This window comes from Nannobrachium achirus, assembly GCF_963921795.1.
Source record: "Nannobrachium achirus genome assembly, chromosome: 11".
Taxonomy (NCBI): domain Eukaryota; kingdom Metazoa; phylum Chordata; class Actinopteri; order Myctophiformes; family Myctophidae; genus Nannobrachium; species Nannobrachium achirus.
In genome coordinates, this window is record NC_137820.1 from 18,799,370 (window position 1) to 18,824,417 (window position 25,048).

The window sequence follows — 25,048 nt, forward strand, 5'->3', positions numbered from 1 at the left end:
CACAGATAAAAAATGTTTTATCTGTGACAGATATTTCTTTTATCTGGAGAAAGATTTTTTGTATCTGTTATCTGGCCCAGTGGGAATGAGCCTTAACTCTGAGATTGTACAAATGGAACCAAATGGTTGTTATTCTATAGGCCTATGTGTGTTTCTGGAATTTGTCCACTCATTTAGTATGTCCGTGGCAAAAAAATACATATATTTTGACATAAATGCCAGCATGGCTATGCACCCTAGTGCCCTGATGCCCATGTGTGCGTATTTTCCACAACTTCCATACTGTCAGTCTGTCACGCACGCGGGTGCTCATTTGTTTTGCTCCCATATATAATAATACCTTGGAATCACCCACACCTTTGTGCCCTCCCTCTGGACCAGTCCAGGAGCAGCCTGCAGGGAATTAGCCCTGGCTGCGCGTATCCTGCGTTAAGCCTGGATCGGGAGCGCGCGCTGGGATTGTCCACCATCTCAGCGCATCTCTGTCACCTCTATGAGCGATGAACAGGTTCTCCACGGGCACTGGTGGTAAGTGCGTGTCTTTCGTGACTTTCCTTTGATTGTGTAAATAATGAAGCCACCGCGTTAACCACGCGAATGTGCGGGTGCTTTATCCATGTCTGATACTTGTATTAATTGAATCCATGCGCTGACCGCGGTGCTTCATCTCCATACTGTTGTAGGCTACAGTTATGCGTGGCGCGCCAGGTAATGCCTTGACGCAGAGGCGTCAATTGGGTATGACAGCTGCCATACGTGCCTTGGCTACAGGGGAAAATAATAAAATGTGTACTTCTTAAAATAAAGTCATCGTACCTGTTGCTAAGGTATGGCAACATGACTGGTGAAGACACCAGTCATGTTTCCATACCTTAGCCTTTTCTGAACATGACGCTACTGCCTTGACGCACCAATGGCACGTGTTTATGCATGTTCAGAACGTGGCACGAAGACAAATAGGCTGTTCTGTTTTTTTTTAATGATACTGCGAAAACAAAATATGTTTGCAGTGGTGGCAAAAGTATAGGCCTACTCACATATTTGACACAAGTAAAAGTATATCAAGGCCTACTGCAATTATAGAAATAGGCCTATTCTGAATTCAAAATGTAGCACACTTGAGTAAAAGTATGAAAGTAAGCCTACGAAAAGTAGGCTAAAAGTATCACAAGCTCACACACGTCTTGTTGCAACATCTTTTAGCTTGTAGATCTGCTCTGCTATTTTCAAATAGCCAAGGTGTAAAACTGTTTTTGAAGGTTTACAAGAACAAAGTCAAGCATGTGCGTGCCCCAGGTGGTGCTTGAGTGTTTCTTCAATCTGATTGCGTGCAGACAACTGCCGCGCCTCCTCAGAGCTAAAGACGCATTAAAGAGAGCCGCCTAGGCCTACTCAGAGCCCTACTGCTCTGGGCCTACTGTGGTTGAAAGGAATGCGTCAGAAATGAGCTAGACTAGTAGACCTATAGTAGGCTCACTAGGACTGTTGTGTTACTGAAGACAGGCTACCTACTCCATTTTGGGATAGTTATTTGAATATTTAAATGTTCTGCTACTTTTAGGCCTACAAACATTTGCTCCACTATGTTTATTCGATGCATGCAGATTAAGATAACTAGCCTTTAAAAAATATAGCTGAATCAATTAACTAGGTGTACTGTATTTGCCTGACTGCTAGCGTCTGACTCACACCACACCACCCACCAGCAGGGGGTGGTGATGTGCGGACTGAAGTGTCAGGCTAGTACTGTATAGCCTATTATCAGTTCAGTGGTTCTCAAACCTTTTCATGTGGCCCCCAAGTTAATGAGTAGGCTATTCTGTATTTGGTCGCAGCAGACCCCCATCTGAAAATAGTTTGTGCCAGTTCCAGGGACCCCACAAGCCAAGATTTTTTGGGCAGGTCACAACACGTTGCATCATGCATTGTGAGCTTGTAGATCTATTTTCCAATAGCCAATATACAGTAATATAGGGTTAAAGTGTTTAAATAGATTTTGATATATTGTATTAACTCAGTTTGCTGGGAAGTGGGAACCCCCTGGCCTGGAGCCTCCTTGCGGTCCCCTGGTGGTCCCTGGATCCCTTATGAACTTTTTTCTATTGATTACTCACACCATGGAGACTTGAGTTCAATAATATTTTTTTGTATTTGTGGCATTCCTAATTTAAACAATATATATGGGGGTACATTTATTTTAATACATCTTTTGTCTTAGGAATGCGACAAAAAACTAAAAATATTATTGAACTAAAATCTCCATGTTATTATGAGTAATCAATAGAAAAAAGTCATTTTGGAAGTGAACTACTCCTTTAAAGGGGAAGACCACCCATTTTCAATATTGAACTATGTCATTAATATACCTTAGAGGAGTTGTGTGTAAATAGAAAAAAAGTTCCCCCCTTCTGTGTTGCCCAGAACTGGAGGATTGATTAGGGGGTTTGTATTGTAAAGTACAACTTGATGACATCACACATTGTACTTTACAATACAAACCCCCAAATCAATCCTCCATGCAGTTCTAGGCAACACAGAAGAGGGGGAACTTTTTTTCTATTTACACACAACTCCTCTAAGGTATATTAATGACATAGTTCAATATTGAAAATGGGTGGTCTTCCCCTTTAAGTTAAAATAAAGGGATACCAGTCTGTTCGCCCTCCCGGCCGTTCGCCTCGGCCGTCTATCCGGTGTAATGGTACACTTTATTGGAAATTGGAAATACTCAACTAAAGTAAAAAATATATATAAAAAAAAAAACTCAAAATTGTACAAGTGCAGTACTTCTGTAAAACTTTACACGACTCTTCATGTCATATTAGCTATTTTATACAGAGTTTAGGTCCTATTCTGCAGTGGCTGGCTGCCTGGCTCGCTTGGCTGGTAACTCTAAACTGTCTAACCATAAACGTATTTCTCATCTTATCCTAAGAAAAACAAATAGCCTACAAGTATACAAAAAACGCCCCACCGAGCGGCGAGCGGTCAGCGCTGTGAGCGTGAGGTCAGCGGAAAAAATTAGGGCGAACGACCGGGAGGGCGAACAGATTGGTTACCGTTGAAACTATATGGATGGGGCGGGGGACACAAGCTACCCATCATCAGTAGTCTACATAAGCCCCTTCTTGGCCAACTGCAATATTAACCACACATTCATGCATCAATAATTATAATCCAATAAAGAAATATGTATTCTGTATAAATAAATAAAGCTGAAATGGGCGTATTATACAGAATGCACAATGAGCACTGTTGCTTTAAAGGAGCTATAGTCAACTTTTTCATTGTAGGGCCGACACTTTGTTTACATCCTAGTCTATAGACTAGAATGTAAACAAAGTGTCGGTCTGACAATGGCCAAAATTATTATTTTATCATTATTTTATGCTTTTTGTGGTAATGTTTTAATAGAAACACATATATGAAGCTTATTTTTTTATAAAATATTTTCGAAACATTATTTTTATTTTAGCGTCCGTTTTTTTCAAGAAAAAGTTGACTATAGCTCCTTTAAGTATATTTTGATCCTAATGCGTTTTTACTTAACTTCTGTCAGGTATTGTATTTAATGTAGGACTTAGGGTTAGGGTTAGGGTGACAGATTTCTTCACAGTGGTCATTGTATTTTTACTGAAGTAAAATATATACTGTAGGCTACTGGCTATTGGTTCAGCAAAAATTACCTTTATAAAACCCCATATGGTGGACAGGTCATGATGATCATGGGACAGTATAGGTTACACAGATGACAGGCGTTCTTGATCAGTGAAAGTTCAGCCTTAATCCCACGAATTATCACAGGATTTCCAAATTAAAATGGCTTGCTTGAGTGTATTTGCTCATTTGTGTGTGTGTGTGTGTGTGTGTGTGTGTGTGTGTGTGTGTGTGTGTGTGTGTGTGTGTGTGTGTGTGCGTGCGTGCGTGCGTGCGTGCGTGCGTGCGTGCGTGCGTGTGCGTGTGCGTGTGCGTGTTTGTGTTTGTGTGTTAGTGTGTGTGTGCATGTGCAGTGTGTTTTTGAGTTGGCTAGTATTAGTCATGGGCAGGCAGCTGTTAGAATTAGCGATGTGTAATCTGCTGTATTCCAGGAGAGACAATATTAGACCGCTTCCCTTTTCCCCGCTGCCCTCTGCCCCTTTGTCACGACGCATGACACGCTCCCGTTCAGCTGTCGGCTCACATAAGCTTCACCCACTGTGTCCATTACATCACTTTTATAACGAGGAATGGGGAAATGCCCGTGGTGGTTGGATATCATGCACACTTGAACTCCATGGTACTGTTACACCTTATAAATGCCCACTGGTTTCTAACTGGTAGGGTACTTTAGCATGGAATTCATCTGCCTCCTATTGGGCTCATGAAAGGGGCCCAATGTTGTTTTTACTTTGGTTGTAATTTATATTATAGTGCATTTATTACAAGGACAATCGCCTTGAGATGAACCATCTTGTTTTCAGGGGGGTCTTTGACACTAATGTACAGAAAATACTATATACAAAATAACACAACACAAATACACACAGGCAAAGGTTCTCCCAGGACTATGCCCCTCCACACATGCCAAAATACATACATTACATGTACACATACCTATACAAAGCTATATACATACACTATATAATAATCCGATTTTTATTGTCACATCACAGGTTTACAGGTGTAAATCAGTGGGTGAAATTATTTTGTGTAAGCTCCATCATTTCGTTGGAAAAAGGGGGCGCAGAGCCGCAGACAGAGGGACAGCAAAGATAGGTAAAGCATGTACCAGAGGTTAGATAAGAGGGGAAATGAGAGATCTGGTTAATCTCGCTGGGAAATTCAATTTTCAGCTTCGCCTAGCTGTTGGTTCCTCAGATGGCTCTGATGAGCGCCCAGGGGGAGTCTTAAATGTCTTGCTCATCTTTATTTTTTAGACATTTTTGGGCCTTTTTCTGCAATTATTGATAGTTGTACAGTAGGCTGACAGGAAACGGGGAGAGAGATGGGGGGTTGACCCGCAGCAAAGGTCGTCAGGATCGGGACTCGAACCTGCGACGCTGCAAGGGCTGGATTACCAGCCTAGGTGCCTGGACCACTACCCTGTGGCCCCGGCCGCTCATGGACATCTTAACACAGCCGGTGCTGGGAACCAAACCTTTTGTTTCCCAGGTGGCCTCTGGTAGCCCTATATCTACATGCACCTTCACATTAGAAAACTGACTTCCATAACTCAAGTTCACTTAGAATTAGAAGCAAGAAAGAGCCTGTTGTTTGGAGATAAGCAAAAACAAATATGAACTCACCAGGTTGTTCCAGTAAACATGGAGCTTTATATTGAACTTATACCGTACCTTTGTCATACGACAGAGAGAGAGAGAGAGAGAGAGAGAGAGAGAGAGAGAGAGAGAGAGAGAGAGAGAGAGAGAGAGAGAGAGAGAGAGAGACAGACAGACAGACAGACAGACAGACAGACAGACAGACAGACAGACAGACAGAGAGGTGTATGTATGCATGGATTCATGTCCTTTGTAATACACACCTGTTAAGTAACCACAAACAGGGCCTTGTTTGACCTTTTGAACTGTAATTGCCATATTCTCTATTTCCATCTGGGCTGTTTGTTTGCCGACACACATGATAAAGCCGGATTAACATGCATGTGGGGTGGGGGTGGGTTGTCTATAGCGCTGTATGTGAATTTGTGTGTGTGTGTGTGTGTGTGTGTGTGTGTGTGTGTGTGTGTGTGTGTGTGTGTGTGTGTGTGTGTGTGTGTGTGTGTGTGTGTGTGTGTGTGTGTGTGTGTGTGTGCGCGCATATATGGATCAAGAACGCCTGTGTGTACTCTCTCAAGGGAGTGCTTGTTTGTTTGTTTGCCATGCCTTTGATTTGGTTCATGACCCCTATCACTGTACTAATGCTTCCTGAAGCGAGTGTCAAAAGGAACTTATCAAAGAGAGATCAGTGACGGCCTGGTCGGCTGGTGTAGCGGTCCAGGCACCTAGGCTGCTAATGCACCAAGGTTCCACTCCTGATCTTGCCGACCTTTGCTGCATGTCACTGCCCACCTCACCCTCCCTGTCAGACTAACTGTTCACTATCAAGAAAGGCAAAAGAAAAAAAAAACAGTACTTCCGTAGATTTATATTATTACATTACATTAAACTAGAAAGATGTGGTTGCTGTGACACGAGTCACACTTGCAAATTAATTCCATCTTACCATTTGAATTTTCACTGTTCAAGTCAATGGGGAAAATGAATTCCCTAATAAATTAATGTCCCTTTTATGCCCATATATGGAGATCCCTGATGTCATCAATATCCACCAATACCATATATGGACATACTGTGCCAGTCTCATTTGGTCTATGACGTCAGACATCAATGATGTCAGTCATCTCCATATTTGTGAAAAGCTAAATTTTTGCAGTAAATTAATTCACGAATAAATGTATATAAATTAAACTAACGTATCTCTTAGCTAAAGGTACCCAGACGTGTCTGGGTAGCAGTTGATTTGACATATGGCCCAAGTATGTGCCACCAAAACTGTGGGAGGAGTAGCGCAGCAAAATAAAGTTTATCTACAAAGATGGATGGAATAAAGTCAGACAATTGCTATAGTCTGGTTGCCCTGCTGGGGGCAACTACACTAATTAAGACATTGTAAACCAGAGAAACTTTAATGAGGGCTTGCCTGTAACACTGGGTGGTAGAGGTGAATTACAGCTTGTTTTTTTGTTGTTGTTTTTTGCCTCAAAAATAATCAAAGAATCAATCAACCCAACCTAGCGCTTTGGATAAAAGCACTATATAAATGCACCATTTACCATTTAGTCATATTGACCGACTATTATATCGCAAATTGTACCTGCAACTGCTCAGCCACTCCAATGTAAAAGATTAAGATAATATTTCATAAGATATATAAAACATACTTCTTTGGCCTATTGGCACTGTGCACAAGAGATTTGGGACTGATATCGGCCCAGGAGTTTGTGAGATTAGCTCTGATCAAACACACAAACACCAGCTGCAGCGGCAGGCCGTTTACCCCTGATCCTCACTGCCTACCAAGTAAGTGAGGCTCACTTGACGTGACCAATGTGAGGAAGGCCGCGGGGCCAGCCTACTACATCAACATAGAGATGTTGGACACATACTGTACAAGTTCCTAGGTGTGCACTAGAACGAGACACTGAGCTGGTCTGAGAACACAATATGCTGTTCTTTCTGATGAGGCTCAGAGCCTTTCGTGTGTGCAACAAGATGCTGCAGATGTTTGTAATTGATATAGTGCCCTCTCCCTCGCAACTTTCTGCTGAGTGGTTCACCATAACAGACACAAACAGACTAAACAAGATGGTGAAGAAGGCTGACTCGGTCATCTGTGCTATAGGGTGTGCCAAATGTAGTTCTAAGAGCGGCCATTTCTTGTGACAACACAGCCTTACACAGGTGTTCTGATTAGACTATAGCATTAGTTCTATGCAATCAAACAATTGAAACACCTGTGTTTTGTCACAAGAAATGGCCGCTAAGGACTACAATGACGTAGCCGCTGGCACACACTATAGACGGCATGGTGTGGAGGGGATGGTGGAGTGACTGACTGAGCAGTATAGGAGTTTGGGCAGATTTGCCCTCCCATGATAGACAGATAGACTTGGTCTGTCCGGTTGCTTCAAATCTGGAGTAAGATCCTTCCAAAGGACAATACCGTACTGATACTGACTGTTGTTTGCACAGATACTGTATTCTACTGTTATCAGTGTATTCTTTCCATATACTGTACAATGCATATTGTTGTATACTGTTGTATTTTAGTGATCCTATGTTAATGTGTCATTGCGTCATCTATCTTCATTCTTGGTTATGTTTTTGTATTTATTTCAGATGTCTGTGCAACTATTTAAACTATTTAAAATATTAGAAGACATTTTTGACATGTATACAATGCAAGGAATTCTGCCTTGTCAGGTGCGGTAGCAGCCTTACACTGAGACTGAATTTCTATTTCATATTAAATGGTGGCTTGAAAGTCTGGGGCTGGAGTCAGGCTAGTACAGTAGTGCAATATCAATTACATACCAATGAACACAACAACAACAATAAGGTACCGGTACATGACCTTACAGACTTTACATTTGTGCAATAAGACAATGTATAGAATAAAGAACAGAAAAGGACTAGCAGTACAGGCATTGACACTAAGGCTTGCCCAAATGCCCCCGGCAGGTAAATAAAACTTTGGGGCAGGTGGAGTTTGCAGGTGGAGTTTGCTTTCGACCGGGCAAGTGCTCATTTGAGAGGGGACGCAACCGTCTATAAACACAACACTAGATATCTGTCTACTAAACACCTAAACGTGGCCAGAGTGCTCTGTCTTCTGGTCTGTGGAATGTAAAATAAGAGCATTGTTTACCTATAATGTACTGGTTTCACTGTTGCTAGACTTAAAAATATAAAATAAGTGTGAACCCATATACACATTCAATCATAGTAGCTATTTGGATTTGGAGGAGTTGAGGTATGAAATGTTTTATCGCATAGCCCCAGAAAGAAAGAAATAAGTGTTAAATTGTGCTGTAGTTAAAAATGTACCTATCATTTTATAATGGACGATTTACTTTTTGGGCAAGTGGGCATGAGCTTTGGGCAAGTAGAACATGACCTGTACTTGCCCGATAGGCAAGTGCCTCTGAGACCTTAGTGTCAAGCCCTGCAGTGACTAGTTACTAACTACTGATTATTTTGATTGTTGCTTAATATTTCAGCAATATACGGTTGCCTAAATCGACCTATCCACCTCCCAACTTTCATTGTTAAACTCTCTCTTCCTCTCATCTGCACATTTCACTCACAGAACGATGGAACGGAACCGGGCGTGTGCCTGCCACCGCAGCAATGAGTGAGTCATCATCCAGCAAACTCAAGTCAGTGGCCCACTCGCTGTCTGTTATGGGGCTGGATGCCGCCAACGGAGGCCTTGTCAACCCCCTAATGGACGATGAGCCTCCACCTTCGGTAGGACCTCCTCTGGGCGTTACCTAGTCTTAGAAAGCCAGCATGATCAGAGATCTCCACTACTGATACTTCTGGGGAAATCTAAATTTGACGGTGAAAAGCTACACTAACACGTCTATGACTACTGCTTTGGAAACCAATCCTGTTACCGTCCCAAAATGAAGCACCGGCCTATGGTCTTGGTGTGATTTGGTTGGTTCTGTAGTGCAGTTATTTTCCAATCTCAGAATTGTTTCCACCCAGTTTTAGACATTACAATGAATCTGCCTACCTTTCGTGTAGGCAGACATCTCCAATCGTCTGGCTACTTAGTACTACACTACCAGTACTTTTAACATGCAGCAATATGTCACCTCTTTCCCTCCACCTCTTATCCAGTAGGCTACGTGTATTTCTACGTGAATTTTTAGCCAGAGTGTTCATTTAACTCTCTCAGAGTTAAATAAACTCTTGTTGTACTGTTTATACTCTACATTTCCTATCTGTCACCCCTCACCCCCCTGATACAGGTGTTTTTTTGTGTTTTGTATAGGACTCTGGCATAGAGCTAGGTCCCGGGCTGTATTTTGCTGATGGCCAGAGAAAGGTGGACTACATCCTTTGCTACAAATGCAAAAAAAGACGTGGATCACAACCCCGCCTTTCCATTACATCCAATGGGAGTGTCGCATCAGTAGGTGTCGGCAGGACACTCAAGGAGGGGGAAGGGGAGGCAGCGTTGGCGGCGGGAGATGGGGAGGAGTCTAAATTGACGGACAATGAGAAGGCCTTGATGAGGGAGGAGTTTGAAGGCGAATTACAAGGTGCCGGACTTGAGATTGAGCGGGATAAAGAGGTGCGTGTGTGTTTGTCTGTGCACTTTCAGGCAGCTCTGATGCAAGGTGCTTTTTGTGATGCTTTATTTGTGGAATAATGTCTTTATTAATTGTTATTTAAAGATGCAGTGCCATGATGTATTTCCCCCCTAAAACATGATTATCAGGTATTATGATCATAATATCAGGATCTTTTCCGAAGGAGTGTACAGAAAGAGTTAAAATGATGTTTATATGTGGCCACACCCACCTGTTCATTAGGTATGCCTGGTCAGGTGGGTGGTGACCCAGCTGAAGTTAACCCCTCCCACAGTGTTAGGTGTATTGTAAAAGGGGAGGAGATGATTATATGATGTAATTTACTCACTGTTTTTGGATTGGCGTTAGTGCGGCCCCCGGCCCCTTGGGTTTCTGTCAATGTGGCCCCCTGGACAATTTAGTTGAATACCCCTGGTCTAGTCTCTCTTTCGGTTGAGAACTTGACCACATGTACTTCTCCTGTGAGTGCATGCTGTACATACATTTCTATCGTAGAAGTGTCTCCTTTTCCCTAAGCCTCGACAGCAATCTAACTGACCCAGTATTCCTCTACATTAGTTTATGGAGGAGGCCCTCATTCCACTGTCTAGCATACCGTAGGAGGCGATTCCATGTGTGATTCAGCACCTATAGAGAACACAGAGCAGGGAAACGCTCTGATTTGATAGCTACTGTAACTCCATCGAACATAGTCTTGCATAACCTGCCCACATTGCAAATTAGGTTGACCACCAAATGTGATTGGCTAACTTTAAACGTGCATTGTACTTGAACACTATGCCAGATTAACCACTAAGGTAGAGAGCTAGGTGGAAATTCTAGTCTTGACAGGAGTACTTAAAGATATAGTGGAGTTTCTGAAAGGTGGTTAGGGAGAGCATTTGAGAACCATGTTGACAGAGATCACCAAACTAGTGAGACTCAAACTATAGCAGGGGTCTTCAACCTGTGGCCCGGGACCCCTAGGGGGTCCTCAGAGTTACTGCAGGGGGTCCTCCAAATCTTTGTGTGATAGAAACCGTTTTTCTCCTTTTTTATATTATATCGGCTATTTTTGGCAAAGAGCTTTGGTGTAGAGGGGGAAAAGAGCAGACTAAGTATAGAGTGCAAGGTCATGTTTATTAAGTATTGACGGTTCAAGTGGTTAAATATCTGAAACACCAATTTACATGAATCCAAAATACACTGATGATTGTGCTGTCAAACAATGAAATGACATGGAATCTATGAAAAGGTTGCGGGGTCCCTGCTTCATCTCTCTCTCAACTAAGGGGTCCTTGGCCTGAAAACGTTTGAAGACCCCTGTCCTACAGTATAACTGCAGTCCACAATTGTACAAGCAAGACTGTCACGGAAATTTAAACCTGGATATATAAAGGCAGATGAATTCATCAGGTGAACTGTGCACATGGCCCATATCTGTGTGGCCCATATCTGGCCCATGGCCCATATCTGTGTGGCTGGTTCAGACAGGGATCTCCATGTATGGGCATAAAAGGGATAGGGTGTGTGTGTGTGTGTGTGTGTGTGTGTGTGTGTGTGTGTGTGTGTGTGTGTGTGTGTGTGTGTGTGTGTGTGTGTGTGTGTGTGCGTGCGTGCGTGCGTGCGTGCGCTCGTGGGTCTGTCTGTCTGTCTGTCTGTCTGTCTGTCTGTTCGTCGCTGTTCATTCACTATGGTGCTGAATTGCTGGTTATTGAAGTGGTTACTGGAGGTTTATGGTGGGGGTGTGGCAATAAATTGTTCTGTGCATCCAATGGAAGATTCAGAAACGTACTGTGCTGATGGTTTGTGGCAATATGTTGTCCAGTGGTAACTAATCCTGACTACTAATTGAAGCCGAGGCCGAATTGGCCCGAATCGCATGAAAGAGGCCTAACAGCACATGGTTGGTTCTACAGACTCCAACTTTCGCATGCAGATAGCTCAGATCTTTGCCTACGTTCTTAGCTAGGCCTCGACCCGACCCGCTACACGGTTTTCCGGAACCGGCACGAAAGGTTCGTAAATCTGAAGCTGAATTGGCCCGAATCGCATGAAAGAGGCCTCACAGCACATGGTTGCTTCTACAGACTCCAACTTTCGCACGTAGATAGCTCAGATCTTTGCCTACGTTCTTAGCTAGGCCTCGACCCGACCCGATACGCGGTTTTCCGGAACCGGCGTGAAAGGTTCGGAATCTCTGTATGCGGAGCTGATGTCTGACATCAGGCTGTTCCGGAAACCGGCACAAGCACTGACTCATTGTGACATCACTTCTGCGCAAATAGACAATTCTTCCACACTTTCACTTTGCACTCTAGGTCAAGTATGCAGAGCTGATGTCTGACATCAGGGTGTTCCGGACCCGGCACAAAAGGCTCTGACATCACGTACGCCACATGAGTCACTTCGGCGCACACGTTCACCACATCAGCAGGGAGTACAGTGCCCGGCCTCGACCCGACCCGATACGCGGTTTTCCGGAACCGGCACGCACGTTCCCCGCCACAGCGGGGAGTGCAGTGCCCGGCTTCGACCGACCCGATCCGCGGTTTTCCGGAACCGGCGCGAAAGTTTCGGAATCTCCGCATACGGAGCTGATGTCTGACATCAGGGTTTTCCGGAACCTGCACTGTGTCTGCAACACAGTCAGAGGCACAGACAGATACAGAGATCTCCATAATGGGCATTAAGGGACACAGACAGATACAGAGATCTCCATATAAGGGCATAAAAGGGACACAGACAGAATCAGATCTCCATATACAGTATGGGCATAAAATGGATGCAGACAGACAGATACACATATCTCCATATATGGGCATAAATGACACAGGCAAACAGATGGTCAAAACGGATCCTATGACAACTGGTTTAATGAGACCGTTTGTTCCACCGGCCTCAAATTCGGCACACGCGTTCCCCGACCCGATACGCAGTTTTCCGGAACCAGCGCGAAAGGTTCGGAATCTCCGTATGCGGAGCTGATGTCTGACATCAGGGTTTTCCAGAACCGGCACATACAAGGGCATAAAAGGGACACAGACAGAGGCCCCAACGCCCGTGAATCTTTTTACTATTTTTGCTATTACAATTGTTTCTTCTCTTTGTTGTTGAAAGGAAAGTGGTAGAATTATACTTTAGTCGTTATTTTTGTCTCGGATCTGTTGAAATAGCGAGGGACAGATATTGATAATAAATCTGCTTGGAGGTCTGACTACAAAATGATGTCACGGCTTAAAAGCCCTATAATGGACATAAAATGGACGCAGACAGACAGATACAGATATATCCATATATGGGCATAAATGGACACAGGCAAACAGACATCGTTCCGGAGTAGGCTGGTTCCCGACTAGACGCTCGGCCGCCCGTCAGGCAGATACATAGATCTCCATATATGGGCATAAAATGGACGCAATGGTCAAAACGGGTCCCATGACATCGGGTATAATGGGGTTTGCATTAAAGGGTGGGGCATTTATTCCCTATTTACATTTCGGCTCGGCCGCCCCTTTGGGCGGCTGAGCTTCTAGTTACTGTAATAGTTACTGTAATAATGATGCCTTCTGCCTCTACACACCATGCCCATCAGCACATGCTCTTCAGGAAGGTCTGCCCCGGATGTGTCTTTATTAATCTCATTATTGGGTGGCTGCCATGCAAGCCAAAGATAAGAATCAGCTTGTCTTTGGAAGCTTAGGGACATGTCTGCTGCCTAATTAAAGAGAGAACTTCCTGTCTAGAAAGTACAAATATATATTTAACATAGAATGTAAAGCATAACAATTCCAGACACATCACATTGTAGAAATAAATAGAATGTGTGTGGTTGAATTTGCATAATTTGTACTGCATGTAATGTATACAGCATGTGCACCTGTGTGTGTGTGTGCGTGTGTGTGTGTGTGTGTGTGTGTGTGTGTGTGTGTGCGTGCGTGCGTGCGTGCGTGCGTGCGTGCGTGCGTGTGTGTGTGTTTGGGTGAGAAAGACTACTCGTTTCAGTTGAGGATTAATACCACTGACAGTACACAAGTACAAAGCCAAAGACCAGATTATAGGATCTTATTAGAGAATGACCTGCTACTTGGATGTACAGTATGTGTGTTGGTGCATGTTGTTGCACCTGGAGAATAATGCAGGTGTGGCTGATTTAGCTGAGGTTGGCTGTCCAAATCGGATCAGGGCATTTAAATGTTGTGCGTGGGTTTGTGTGTGTGTTACAGGTCCCCTCCCTTGCATGTATATTTTAGACTCTCTGAGTGTCAATGTGTACACTGCTGTGTAGTCGACTACTGTAGTTTGATTAGCATCTTGTGTTCTCTGGAGTTTGCTGCTATTTGTGACTCCGGCGCTAAATATCGCCGTTAGGTCGAAACCTTGTATGTCCAAAACCGTTCTTTTGTATTTATAATTTTAAAATAGTGATCTTTTGCTTGCAGATCTTCTATTGTCACTGGTTTTGTGCGACAGTCTTGAATGATGATGAAGCAGGGCTTTACTTTGGGAAAAATGTGAAACTTGGAGATACGAGGTTTCTGCCCGACAGTGACAATATGCATCTATACTCTTCCTAGTTCCTAGCACTTGCAGAATGACTGCCCTGCTTGTATTCAGTATCATTCCTTCAGCTGGCATCTTATGGTGGTTCCTAGACGCTCAGTCTTGCCCTTCTAAACCAAAATAGTGTGGTTTGACCCAGGCAGCACAAGATGACGCGCCACGTAGTTCAGTTGAAAGGGCTTTATTATGTCTTGCTCTGAGGGCACTACTTATTCTGCATGGCTGTCCTCCAGATGCTAAGTAGTGACTTTTCAGATGTGGCAGAGATGTAATCAGATGCACTCAGTTATTACCGCAGTGCTCCAGATGTCCACTCTTTCTCTATGGAGTTTAGGAGGCTAGGCTTCAGAGCTTGTACTAACATATAGCCTATAGCAGTGTTTCTCAAAGTGGATTCTAGGGACTTGGTGGGTTCTTTTATGGGGGTCTAAATTGACCCATACTAGTCTCTAACTCTAACAGCATACAGATGACGGGTCCATTTGGTTCCATTTGTATGCTGTCAGAGTTAAGGGGAGACCTTGAAATGTATACGTTTGAGAAACACTGGCCTATAGCAATCAATATCAACAGGCAGACTGAGCAAAAAGACATAGAATGTCACATACGGAAGAGATGTGGCCATTTCTGTTTGAATAAAATACAATAAATAATCAATGTACACTAGTCCTGTGATAATGTGTGTGAATCATTCAACGCCTTGCCTGGGACCCAAGTAATCCTTTCTATCCTCTGACTGAGAGGCAGGATAAATACTGGTACCTGTTTTTATTTAATGCCATTGCTGGAATGCTCCCTGCTTATATTTGTTCCATGCTGACACAGAACAATAGCACACAGACCCGCTCCATTTATTTAATGGTCAAGGTTCCTCAAGGCCATACAGAGTTGGGCAAGGCAGTTTTCTCTGTCAATGGCCCATCTTAATGGTGCATTTATATAGCGCCTTTATCCAAGGCGCTTTACAGAGATTGTGCATTACATTCACCCATTCACACACACATTCATACACAGATGGCAGAAGAAACAGAGTCTTGCTCAAGGACACACAAACTCTGGTGTAGCCCGGGATCGAACTGGGAAGTGGGAACCCTTCGGGAACCCTCCATCATGATCTAAGAGGGCTCTACCGCTGAACCACTGCCCCACTGCATCTTCTTGGAATGAGCTTCAAAAGTCTTTAAAAATCTGCTCCGTCAGTTCAGAGCAATGGTCCTTAACACTTTTAATCGTGATTGCACCTGTTTAAATATTCTTTATTTCTTTATTTTTGTTTTAGCTGACTTGTTTAAGTACTTTTATTTTGTTTCTTATTCACATTCCTTGTCAATCTGTAATGGATTTGGATAGTGTCTATTATGGTAACCCTGGTTACATTGTAAATGAGGGCTTGCCACTCGACTGTACTCCGAGTTAAAATAAATGATGATCTTGACGTTAGGGCTGAGTTTGGAGCCCTTATACCAGAGGTCCTGCAGATCAAGCTCTCAGGGCTGACTGATTCCAGTGTTGGTGTTCCATCTGCCAGTAGTGTAATTATTCACCGGCCCTTACAGAAACAATGTACCGTACTGTACATATTAAGCACTTGTCAGTGATTACAACACAATGTAATTGTGACATGCATGCAGACAGTGCTTGATTAGGTGACAGAATGCATGCATATAATGTGTGTTTGTGTGTCTCCATGTGTGTTGTTGTGTAGAAGCCGAATGGCCTACATTTTATACGGCTGCATATCCCGTGGCCAATACTCAGCCGAGAAGCAGAGCTTCAGAAAATCAAAGTTGCCGTAAAAAAGGTCAGTGTCTTGTCACAACCATGCAGACACTCTGTTCAGCAGTATTTATTCACAGTCCATTTCACAACATAACTTGTGTAATGTGTAAAACAGTCAGTTTGGGAAAAGGGGTTCAGGAGATTGTCCCTCAACATTTAGCTCTAGAATGTTCCCTGTCTAGTAATGACATGCATGTTATATGTGAAGGGTAGTGTGCTATAACTGAAGGGATTTGCATTCATTGTTTGTGTTTGTTGAACAGAAATGTGAGCTACGCAAGCGGACAGGCATTGCCGGGATGTGGGACTCCCTGATGACCAAAATCAGTATGCCATTTCAACCAGACGTCCCTGATCTTGACACCGAGACAGACTCACAAACAGGGGTCCGATATAAGACACTGAAACACGTATTCATCAGAGACAAACTCCAGCTGTGAGTACTGCATACACACAGACAGACAGACAGACAGACAGACAGACATACACTAGTAGTGGCACGTTGCACATTCAGGTTTTTACGTGCGAAATAGCTGATGATGTGTTGTGAGCTTATATAGTATCTATTTTCTATTTTTTGTCATGTGAATATATACTGTAGGGCTTAAGTGGTTAATAAAATGTCCCCCTCTGTTTTTGTTTTTACAAATTCGAAAGTAACATCATGTTACGCAGTAAAATCCAGTGTTAATTTATCCAAAAAGGGAACAAATGTAACCAAATGGAGCACTTAGCATTTTATGATTTGTACTGTCATACATATAGCATGTGGCAAAGTCACTTTTCTTTGATTTGTGGTAAGATTCATCCATGATTCAGTAAACCAGCTAACTAACTAACAGCTAACTTCTGCTAGCAGTGGTGTAAACAGGTTGCCTATTTGGATTTTTAATGGATTTTTTTGCCACCACATTATCATACGCATCTAATTCTTTGTTTTACTGAACAAGTACAATAAGATAATTCCAATTCATTGTGAAAAAGTATACAGTAGGCCTACCTCCTCATTCCTTTCATTCTGTATCTTATTCTCTGTTATTATCTGCAGGTATGACATCAAGTCAACAGAAACCCTGTTTGACAATGCCACACGCAGCAGAATTGTGAGTCACAACAAAACATATGCCCAACAGCCTCTAGAAATGTAATAATGGTGAGGAATAATGAATACAATGAATTATTATTGACAAAAAATATATTTTCATGTTGTTTGTGTCTAGGTTGCTGATGTCATTTCACGCAATACCTGCACACAAACTTGCCAAACCACTGGTGAGTTATCTGTCCCTTTTGCACAGTTTTTGTTAATCTACATTCTTTCCTTGACATGTTATAGTATGTGCGTATATGTGCATACGTGCATATATTCAGATATTGTGTTGTGCTTATTTGTCTTAAAATTATAAAACATTATAATTCATGAAGACGTGTTGAAAATGTATGAAGTTTCCTTTAAGGAAACTCAAAAAATAAGATTTAGGTTTAGAGGATCTTTGTATATGACAATCGAAATGGTTTATATAAAAAAGGCATATCCTATGTCATCCTATGTCTCATATCAATCATGGACACTTTAATAAAATACTAATACTAGTAAAACGCCTCAGGGCGACAAGGGCGTGCCATGTCTTGGCCGTCTGGCCAGTGATGTATATCGGACCAGTTACCCATACTGTATATGGAGACCCCTGGTACCCATATATGGAGATCCATGTACTATATGTGGAGATATGCTGTGAGACCCCAAGCATGCTTACTCAGTTATTTGTTATGTGAAAGTTAATGACGTCTATGACATCTGACAAATCCCTTTTATGCCCATATATGGAGATCCCTGCTGTAGAACCAGCCAGAACCAGCCAGACAGTCTTCCTCCATATATGGGCATTCCCATATGAAGTCCTGTTAGATATGGGCTTAATATTGATGACATCAGGGATCTCCATATATGTCAGAGCGGCAAACACGACGGCCGGACGGCCGGAGACATGATGTGCCGTTTCTCATGCTAAACTGCGACCTTCGGTCGTAATAAGAAATGCTAAATCAAATCACAACTGAATTACGGCTTTCTATTCCATATAGTTATTTATGAAAAATAAATTGTGTGAAACAGAGAATGAGGCCAATAGAAAATAGGCTAAAATACAATAGACCCCACTTGCTAGTTAACCATGTAGGCACGCATCAAAAGTTCTAACGTGCCAAATTTACTCTGTGTTAACGTCTTCATGACGGCATCAGACTGCATACGTATGTGCACAATATGAATTTAAACACAAATCTTCAAAACAGAATAAAAAAATCTTTGGTCCATTTGGTGCAGTAAAGGGAAACACCCTTACTTCCAACATGCATGCTGTTGTACTTGGTGTTCTTGCACATCAAATCAAATCTAAATATAACTAAAATAATATTCTTTTAAGAGTTAAATCAACATTTTACTGTGTGCTTTGTGTTTTTCAGGCATCACGTCATTATTGGCTCGAGGTGTATACGACTCTGCCTTTCCATTACATGATGTGAGTATGCTAAGTAGTTGTAGCAACACTTTCAGGAAGTAATTGAGTTTCATTGAAAGCGTTATAATAATTCAAAGAACGGAGAAGTGGTAAAACTGGGGTATTTTTCTAGGGGTCGTTCTCGAGGAGAGGGCGGAGAGACCAGCGGAATGATAGACAGGTGAGCCTCATGATCATTTGCTTTTTACATTGACTTCTGTTCATTTGTAACAGAAAGTCAAACCAAAAAAACTATCCCCTCACAACTTCTACTTTATATAGTAGAGCAGGGGTCTTCAACAGGGGGTAGGGGGTTCTCAGAGTTACTACAGGGGGGTCCTCCAAATCTTCCAATTCTTTTTATATTAACAACTTGATCGAACCCTAGTGTCCATATTCTGAGAACTGTAGCCAAAAATAGCACATCTACAAAGCTCACAACGCGAGTCGTTGTGAGCTTGTAGATCGCCTATTTTCGGCAAAGAGCTTTGGTGTAGAGGGGAAAAAGAGCAGAAGTATTGACGGTTCAAGTGGTTAAATATCTGAAAACACAAATTGACTTGAATCCAAAATACTAAAAAAAACGATACCTATGAAAAGCTTCATCTTTCTCTCAACTAAGGGGTCCTTGGCCTGAAAACGTTGAAGACACCTGTAGTAGAGTATGCCCTGTAAGACTGCTACTTCTAGTATATGAAATAAAATACACATATGATGTGTTCTCTGTTCTGCCTTGTTTTGATCTCTATGGTGTCTTAATCATTACTGCTTTGTTCTTGGATATGCTGCAGATTCTCCATGAAGAATGGGCTAACTATGGAGTCATGCATAAATACCAGCCTGTGGACTTGATCAGGTATTGCAAGACATGTGAATATACTTTATAATCAAAAATCAATACAAGCAGCTACACATACATAACGCATGCACTTTGTCTTGACAGGAAGTACTTTGGAGAGCAGATCGGGTTGTATTTTGCTTGGCTGGGTGTCTACACTCAGCTGCTAATCCCTCCTTCTGTACTTGGAATCATTGTCTTCATTTATGGCATATTAACCGTTGACACCAATGTGCCCAGGTAGGTAGACAAACCATTCATAAAGGACTATACCGCCGTTCATACATTGTCTATTCACAGCTTTGGCCATTTATCCTACATAAATATAGATCAATTACCACCATGCCACCGTAAAGGTTTTATTTAGAATTAGATTTTGCATATCGTCGTTGTCGGGAGAAAACCTTGTATGTCCAGAACCGTTTGTTATGCATTTATCATTTTAAAAATGATTTAAACTAGTGAAAACAGCCGATCTACAAGCACACAACGCCTCGCGGTGCGAGGCGTTGTGTGCTTGTAGATCTGCTGTTTTCACTACTTTTGTGCGACAGCCTTGTATGATGAAGCAGGGCTTTAATTTGCGAAAGAACGTACAAATTAGAAAATTGGTGATACGAGGTTTCCACCCGACAACGATGATATACAACCGTGAATCACATTGGGCTACATGACAAATGACCAGTATTGTCCTTTAAAGCCCAAACCACACCATTGCAACTCGTTGCAACTGTCATTGGGGATAATGGTTGAGAGATGCGAGTAGTTGCATGCTAGCCTAGTAAACTAGACTCCTCCTGCCAGGAGAGTCTGGTTTACGAGGCTAGTTGAATGCAACCGTTTGGTTTCAAGGAGTTGCGTGACGAATCATTGGTCTAGTTTGGGCTTTAATCTCCCTCTTTGTCAAAGTATGCTTTGCATGTTGTCTCATTTTGCATACATTTCTTGTCTTCAGAGTCTGACATCATCCTGTTTGTAGGGTGATGTGTGCTAATATTCATGGTTTGTTTGTGTACTGTGTGTTTCAGTCAGGAGACATGTGATGACAATCTGAACATTACCATGTGTCCATTGTGTGATAAAGTGTGTGACTACTGGCGGCTTAGTACGGTGTGCTCATTGGCCAGAGCGTCGTACCTCTTTGACAATGGAGTCACTGTCCTCTTTGCCATCTTCATGTCCCTGTGGGGTAAGTATGCCCTGCCTTTCACCTTTCTGACAGCTCCATATTAACACACAAATAATTCACAAAATGCAGGCAAGAATTAGAAGAATGACCTGCTCCATTGCTGCACCCAAACTTGTTTTCTTCTCATGTTTGTGTGTGTGTGTGTAACTGTCTGTCTGTGCGTGTGCGTGTGTGTGTGTGTGTGTGTGTGTGTGTGTGTGTGTGTGTGTGTGTGTGTGTGTGTGTGTGTGTGTGTGTGTGTGTGTGCGTAGCTGCTTGTTTCCTGGAGCACTGGAAGAGGCGGCAAATGTGTCTGAAACATGCATGGGACCTTACAAGCTTGGAGGATGAGGAGGTACATGCACACACACACACACACACACACACACACACACGCACGCACGCACGCACGCACGCACGCACGCACGCACGCACACACACACACACACACACACACACACGCACAAACACACACGGTCGGACGACGGAAGCACACACACATGCGCGTTCAAACACATTTCATTCATTGTGTTTTCCCTTTTATTTTTCTACTAGTCGTTTAAACACTTGAACCCTAGCATCCCTCTGGGGCGAACATTATGCAGTGGTTCTCAAAGTGGGGTTCTCAGGGTTCCTTGGGGAGATTGCAAATGTACCTTGTATGTCTATAACTGAGAGTTATGGGGGTCCTTACATTTTAATTAATTAAACAGTTTGACGTAATGAAAGGCCACTTGATTGAGAGTGCATACTATCAGGCTCAGTCCTTGTGCAGCTGGCCTGCGTTGGAATCTGACCTAGTCTTACCACACCTCTCTCTCCTTGATTCTTGACTCTCACTGTAAGAAAAATAAAAGATTTATGTAACAAGTTGGCATTTACTGGTTTTATACAAAGTGACAGTGATATGGGCACTGACAGTCGGCTTAGTTGACATTTTTCCAAGTGGATTTTTTTTAATAATGAATCCTCTTAGTCTCAACTGCGTCCACTCCTGGGGAGGATTTATTTGAGTCACATATATTTTATTGCCTTTTGTGCTTTAGACGCCTTTAGTACAAGCATTACATATTGTATTTGTAACAGTCATCTAATGCGGGAACAGACATAGAAAGTCTTCATAAAGGAGGCCAATGTGTGAATGACTATCTACTGCCTCTGCTGTAGTTTTTATCCACCAATGTTTTGGATACCATGTGGGAAAGGTGCTAATGACTCTAATGCGATTGAGCCGTTCTTAAAGCAGTGAGCTGGCCATGGATAAGGTGAAGCGCCAGGGTTATACCATGCACACACTAAGCACTAATACACAACACATCTAACATGTCCCTCTCTCTCACTATCTCCCTCCCTCCCTCTTGTGTCTCGCACACATCCTCTGTAATGATGTTAATATTTGCTGACTTTCTTCCCTTCCACGCTGTCTGAAGGATCGAGTCCAGGTGGGATCCTTTCTATACTGAATTACTGTGCCCAGGTTTAGATAAGATATGAATCTGTGTCGTCTGGTCTGGTCCCTGGATTGATGGATATGGATTGATTATGTAGTGGGATAAATGTCACATTGCCAAGTACATACTGTAAGTTACTGGCCCGACACAGAACGGAAATGATCTAAACCCCTGATTATCAATAATGTGATGACATGACTAAATTGTTGTGTTTTAGTAGGCTGACACAAGTCGAAGTAACCTGTGTCACACTCCATCAAATTTGCAGAATATGTGAACATTGAGCACGTTTCCCTGCCCAGTAACACTTACTGTAGTTGTGTTGATGAAACTTAACCACCTCTTGACCACACACCTTAGGTAGTAGCCTAGCCATAACATAGCCCACCCATTAAACCAATTCAGTCTTTGTCAAATCCCGCCCCATTTTGCTCTTGTTACTAGGTGGGATGAAAGGGCCAGGGCAGATTGTTTTTATAATGGAAGTACCAAAAGAAAAACATCTACGTGATATTAATAAAAAAGGAAAGCAAAAGTACAAGAGTTACATTGCAAAACAGGGGACTGAAGCGACATTCTCCCACTGCATAACTCCACCCCCGGTAGCGAAAAGTGAATGTTTTTTTTTCTGGTTGGCCAGTCAGGGAGTCTCAGGGACCAATCAGAAGGCTGACAAACGGTGAATTGACTCTGACTCATTTATGGCTTCCCAGTTGACATAACATGTGGGGAGCGTATTTGTGCAGTCAAAGCCACTGAGTGTTGTTATAGTGTCAGCTTATTTGTGATCGAAACAATCATTCATAAAGCTACTACAAAAAATATTTGTGCTATTGTGATGTTATTTTCATTTTGAATTATTGCTAGAACAAAAGTGATGCGACTCTATTCTTTATTTTATACTTAATTACTAAATTGGAGTGAAAGAGTCATTACTGACTGCATAACTTTGCACAATTCTGCATTGTATGCCAACAATTCTTTTATCATACACATTATTTTGTGTTGTAAGTGAAGTAATTTTGTCTGTTGCAGGAGGAACTAAGACCTGAATACGAAGAAGCTCTATTGGAGAAAAGAGAAAAGACGAGAGCAAAGAACAAAAAGAAGGTATTGAATCTCTGTGTGTGTGTGTGTGTGTGTGTGTGTGTGTGTGTGTGTGTGTGTGTGTGTGTGTGCGTGCGTGCGTGCGTGCGTGCGTGCGTGCGTGCGTGCGTGCGTGCGTGCGTGCGTGCGTGCGTGCGTGCGTGCGTGTGTGTTAGAGCTGAGATACGCGACCCGGCGGGTACCGGCGGGCCGGGCTCGGGGCGGACACATTTGCTTAATTGTTGGACAGGCTTCGATTCGAGTCTGTCATATTGTTGATATAGCCTACCTACCGTTATGTGTCATGCACATAGGTAAGCTGTGTGTGCTCATACTACTGCAGCAGGCACAGAGACATAACTCAAAGCACGGAGCATGTCCCAAACGCCGAGGTAAACGTGTTGCAGTGGTTTGCTTGGACGTGGCGTGCCACCGAAGTGAGTTTGCAGCTTGTTGGCGGTGTGTTTCCCACTACTGTCCCTTGCACTGGATGTTTATTTTGCGGCGTTGTGTGTGCAATCGCCTTGTTCGTCGTATGACGTACAGTATTGCATGCCGAAAGTGGCTGATCTACAAGCTCAAGTGAGAATGCAGATCGGCTATTTTCCAGAGGCGGAAACTTGCAGGATGTAAGAAGACGTTCTGAAGTTTTAGCCTTCACAATAAAAACATTGATGGTATCTAATCTATCTACCGCAGTGTTGTATTTGACAGCAAATTTTGATTTAGTTTTAGTTATAGTCTTTTGAATAAAATCTCATTTAGTTTTAGTCATAATTTAGTCTCCTGAAAAGTTTTAGTTTTAGTAACAATTTAGTTGACTAAATATCATGAGATTTTAGTTAACTAAATCTACAGTTGATTTAGTCAACTAAAATGTATTTTAGCAAGCCTTGATGGCATCGTAATGACTGATTTTACACTTGGTTGCATGCTGAAAATAGCTGCTGCGACGCGTTGTGAGCTTGTAGATCTGCTATTTTCAGCAAGCAACACCTGAGAGCAACCAAACATAAAATTACTTACTAGTACCCCCCTTACATTTTAGTCTAGTTTTTAATTTGTTGACAAAATTGGCAATATCTTTAGTCATCACAGTTTAGTTTTTATTTAGTTTTTATCTAGTTTTCGTCAGTGAAAAAAACACAGTCGACACACATTTTTTGTCATAGTTTTAGTCGACGAAATCAACACTGATCTACCGGTATCTATCTACAGTATCTTTCTCTCTGTCCCTTCTCTCTCTGTTACAGGCAGCTGAGACCCGGGAAGGCGCTGATGGAGAGACGGATCACATGCTGACCTCCCAGGTATCACTGCACCTCTTTCTGAGTGGGGGGGAGGGGAGAGGAGGGGAGGGAGGAGGGCAGTTCCGATTTATACTTGGTTGTAGCGCCAGTGTCACGCAATGACAATAGGGTTAGGGTTAACTCTACAAGCTCACAGTGTGTCGCAGTGCAACACGTTGTGAGCTTGTACATTGGCTATTGTCAATGCACAACACAATGCGCAACCAAATATAAGACAAGCACTACATTTAGGTGAGTTAGCCTTTACTTTAATTCATGCCAAGCTGTGGTTAAAAAGCAGAGCCAACAGTCTCTCTCTCTCTGTGTGTGTGTGTGTGTGTGTGTGTGTGTGTGTGTGTGTGTGTGTGTGTGTGTGTGTGTGTGTGTGTGTGTGTGTGTGTGTGTGTGTGTGTGTGTGTCTGTGTGTGAAGTGTAAATGCCGACCCTCCACTCCCCCTTCTCACACTGAGGGTGGTTGAGCCCAAAGCTGCTTACCTACCTGAGATTAGCCCAGATTACTGATGGAGAGAAA

General features: G+C 42.8%; 1 protein-coding gene across 1 annotated transcript in view; it reads left to right on the plus strand.

Annotated features, from left to right (window-relative positions):
* The first annotated feature begins 441 nt into the window (after positions 1-441).
* Positions 442-25,048, plus strand: part of ano2a (anoctamin 2a) — a 41,704-nt gene continuing 17,097 nt past the window's right edge. The window contains exons 1-15 of the mRNA XM_080736921.1: positions 442-528; positions 8,848-9,008; positions 9,541-9,843; positions 16,110-16,205; positions 16,447-16,619; positions 17,232-17,286; positions 17,404-17,455; positions 18,650-18,705; positions 18,818-18,865; positions 19,476-19,540; positions 19,628-19,762; positions 20,551-20,711; positions 20,963-21,045; positions 23,177-23,251; positions 24,481-24,537. Of these exons, the coding sequence (XP_080593047.1) occupies positions 501-528; positions 8,848-9,008; positions 9,541-9,843; positions 16,110-16,205; positions 16,447-16,619; positions 17,232-17,286; positions 17,404-17,455; positions 18,650-18,705; positions 18,818-18,865; positions 19,476-19,540; positions 19,628-19,762; positions 20,551-20,711; positions 20,963-21,045; positions 23,177-23,251; positions 24,481-24,537 (1,548 nt within the window). The 5' untranslated portion in view covers positions 442-500. The remainder of the gene's footprint in view (positions 529-8,847; positions 9,009-9,540; positions 9,844-16,109; positions 16,206-16,446; positions 16,620-17,231; positions 17,287-17,403; positions 17,456-18,649; positions 18,706-18,817; positions 18,866-19,475; positions 19,541-19,627; positions 19,763-20,550; positions 20,712-20,962; positions 21,046-23,176; positions 23,252-24,480; positions 24,538-25,048) is intronic.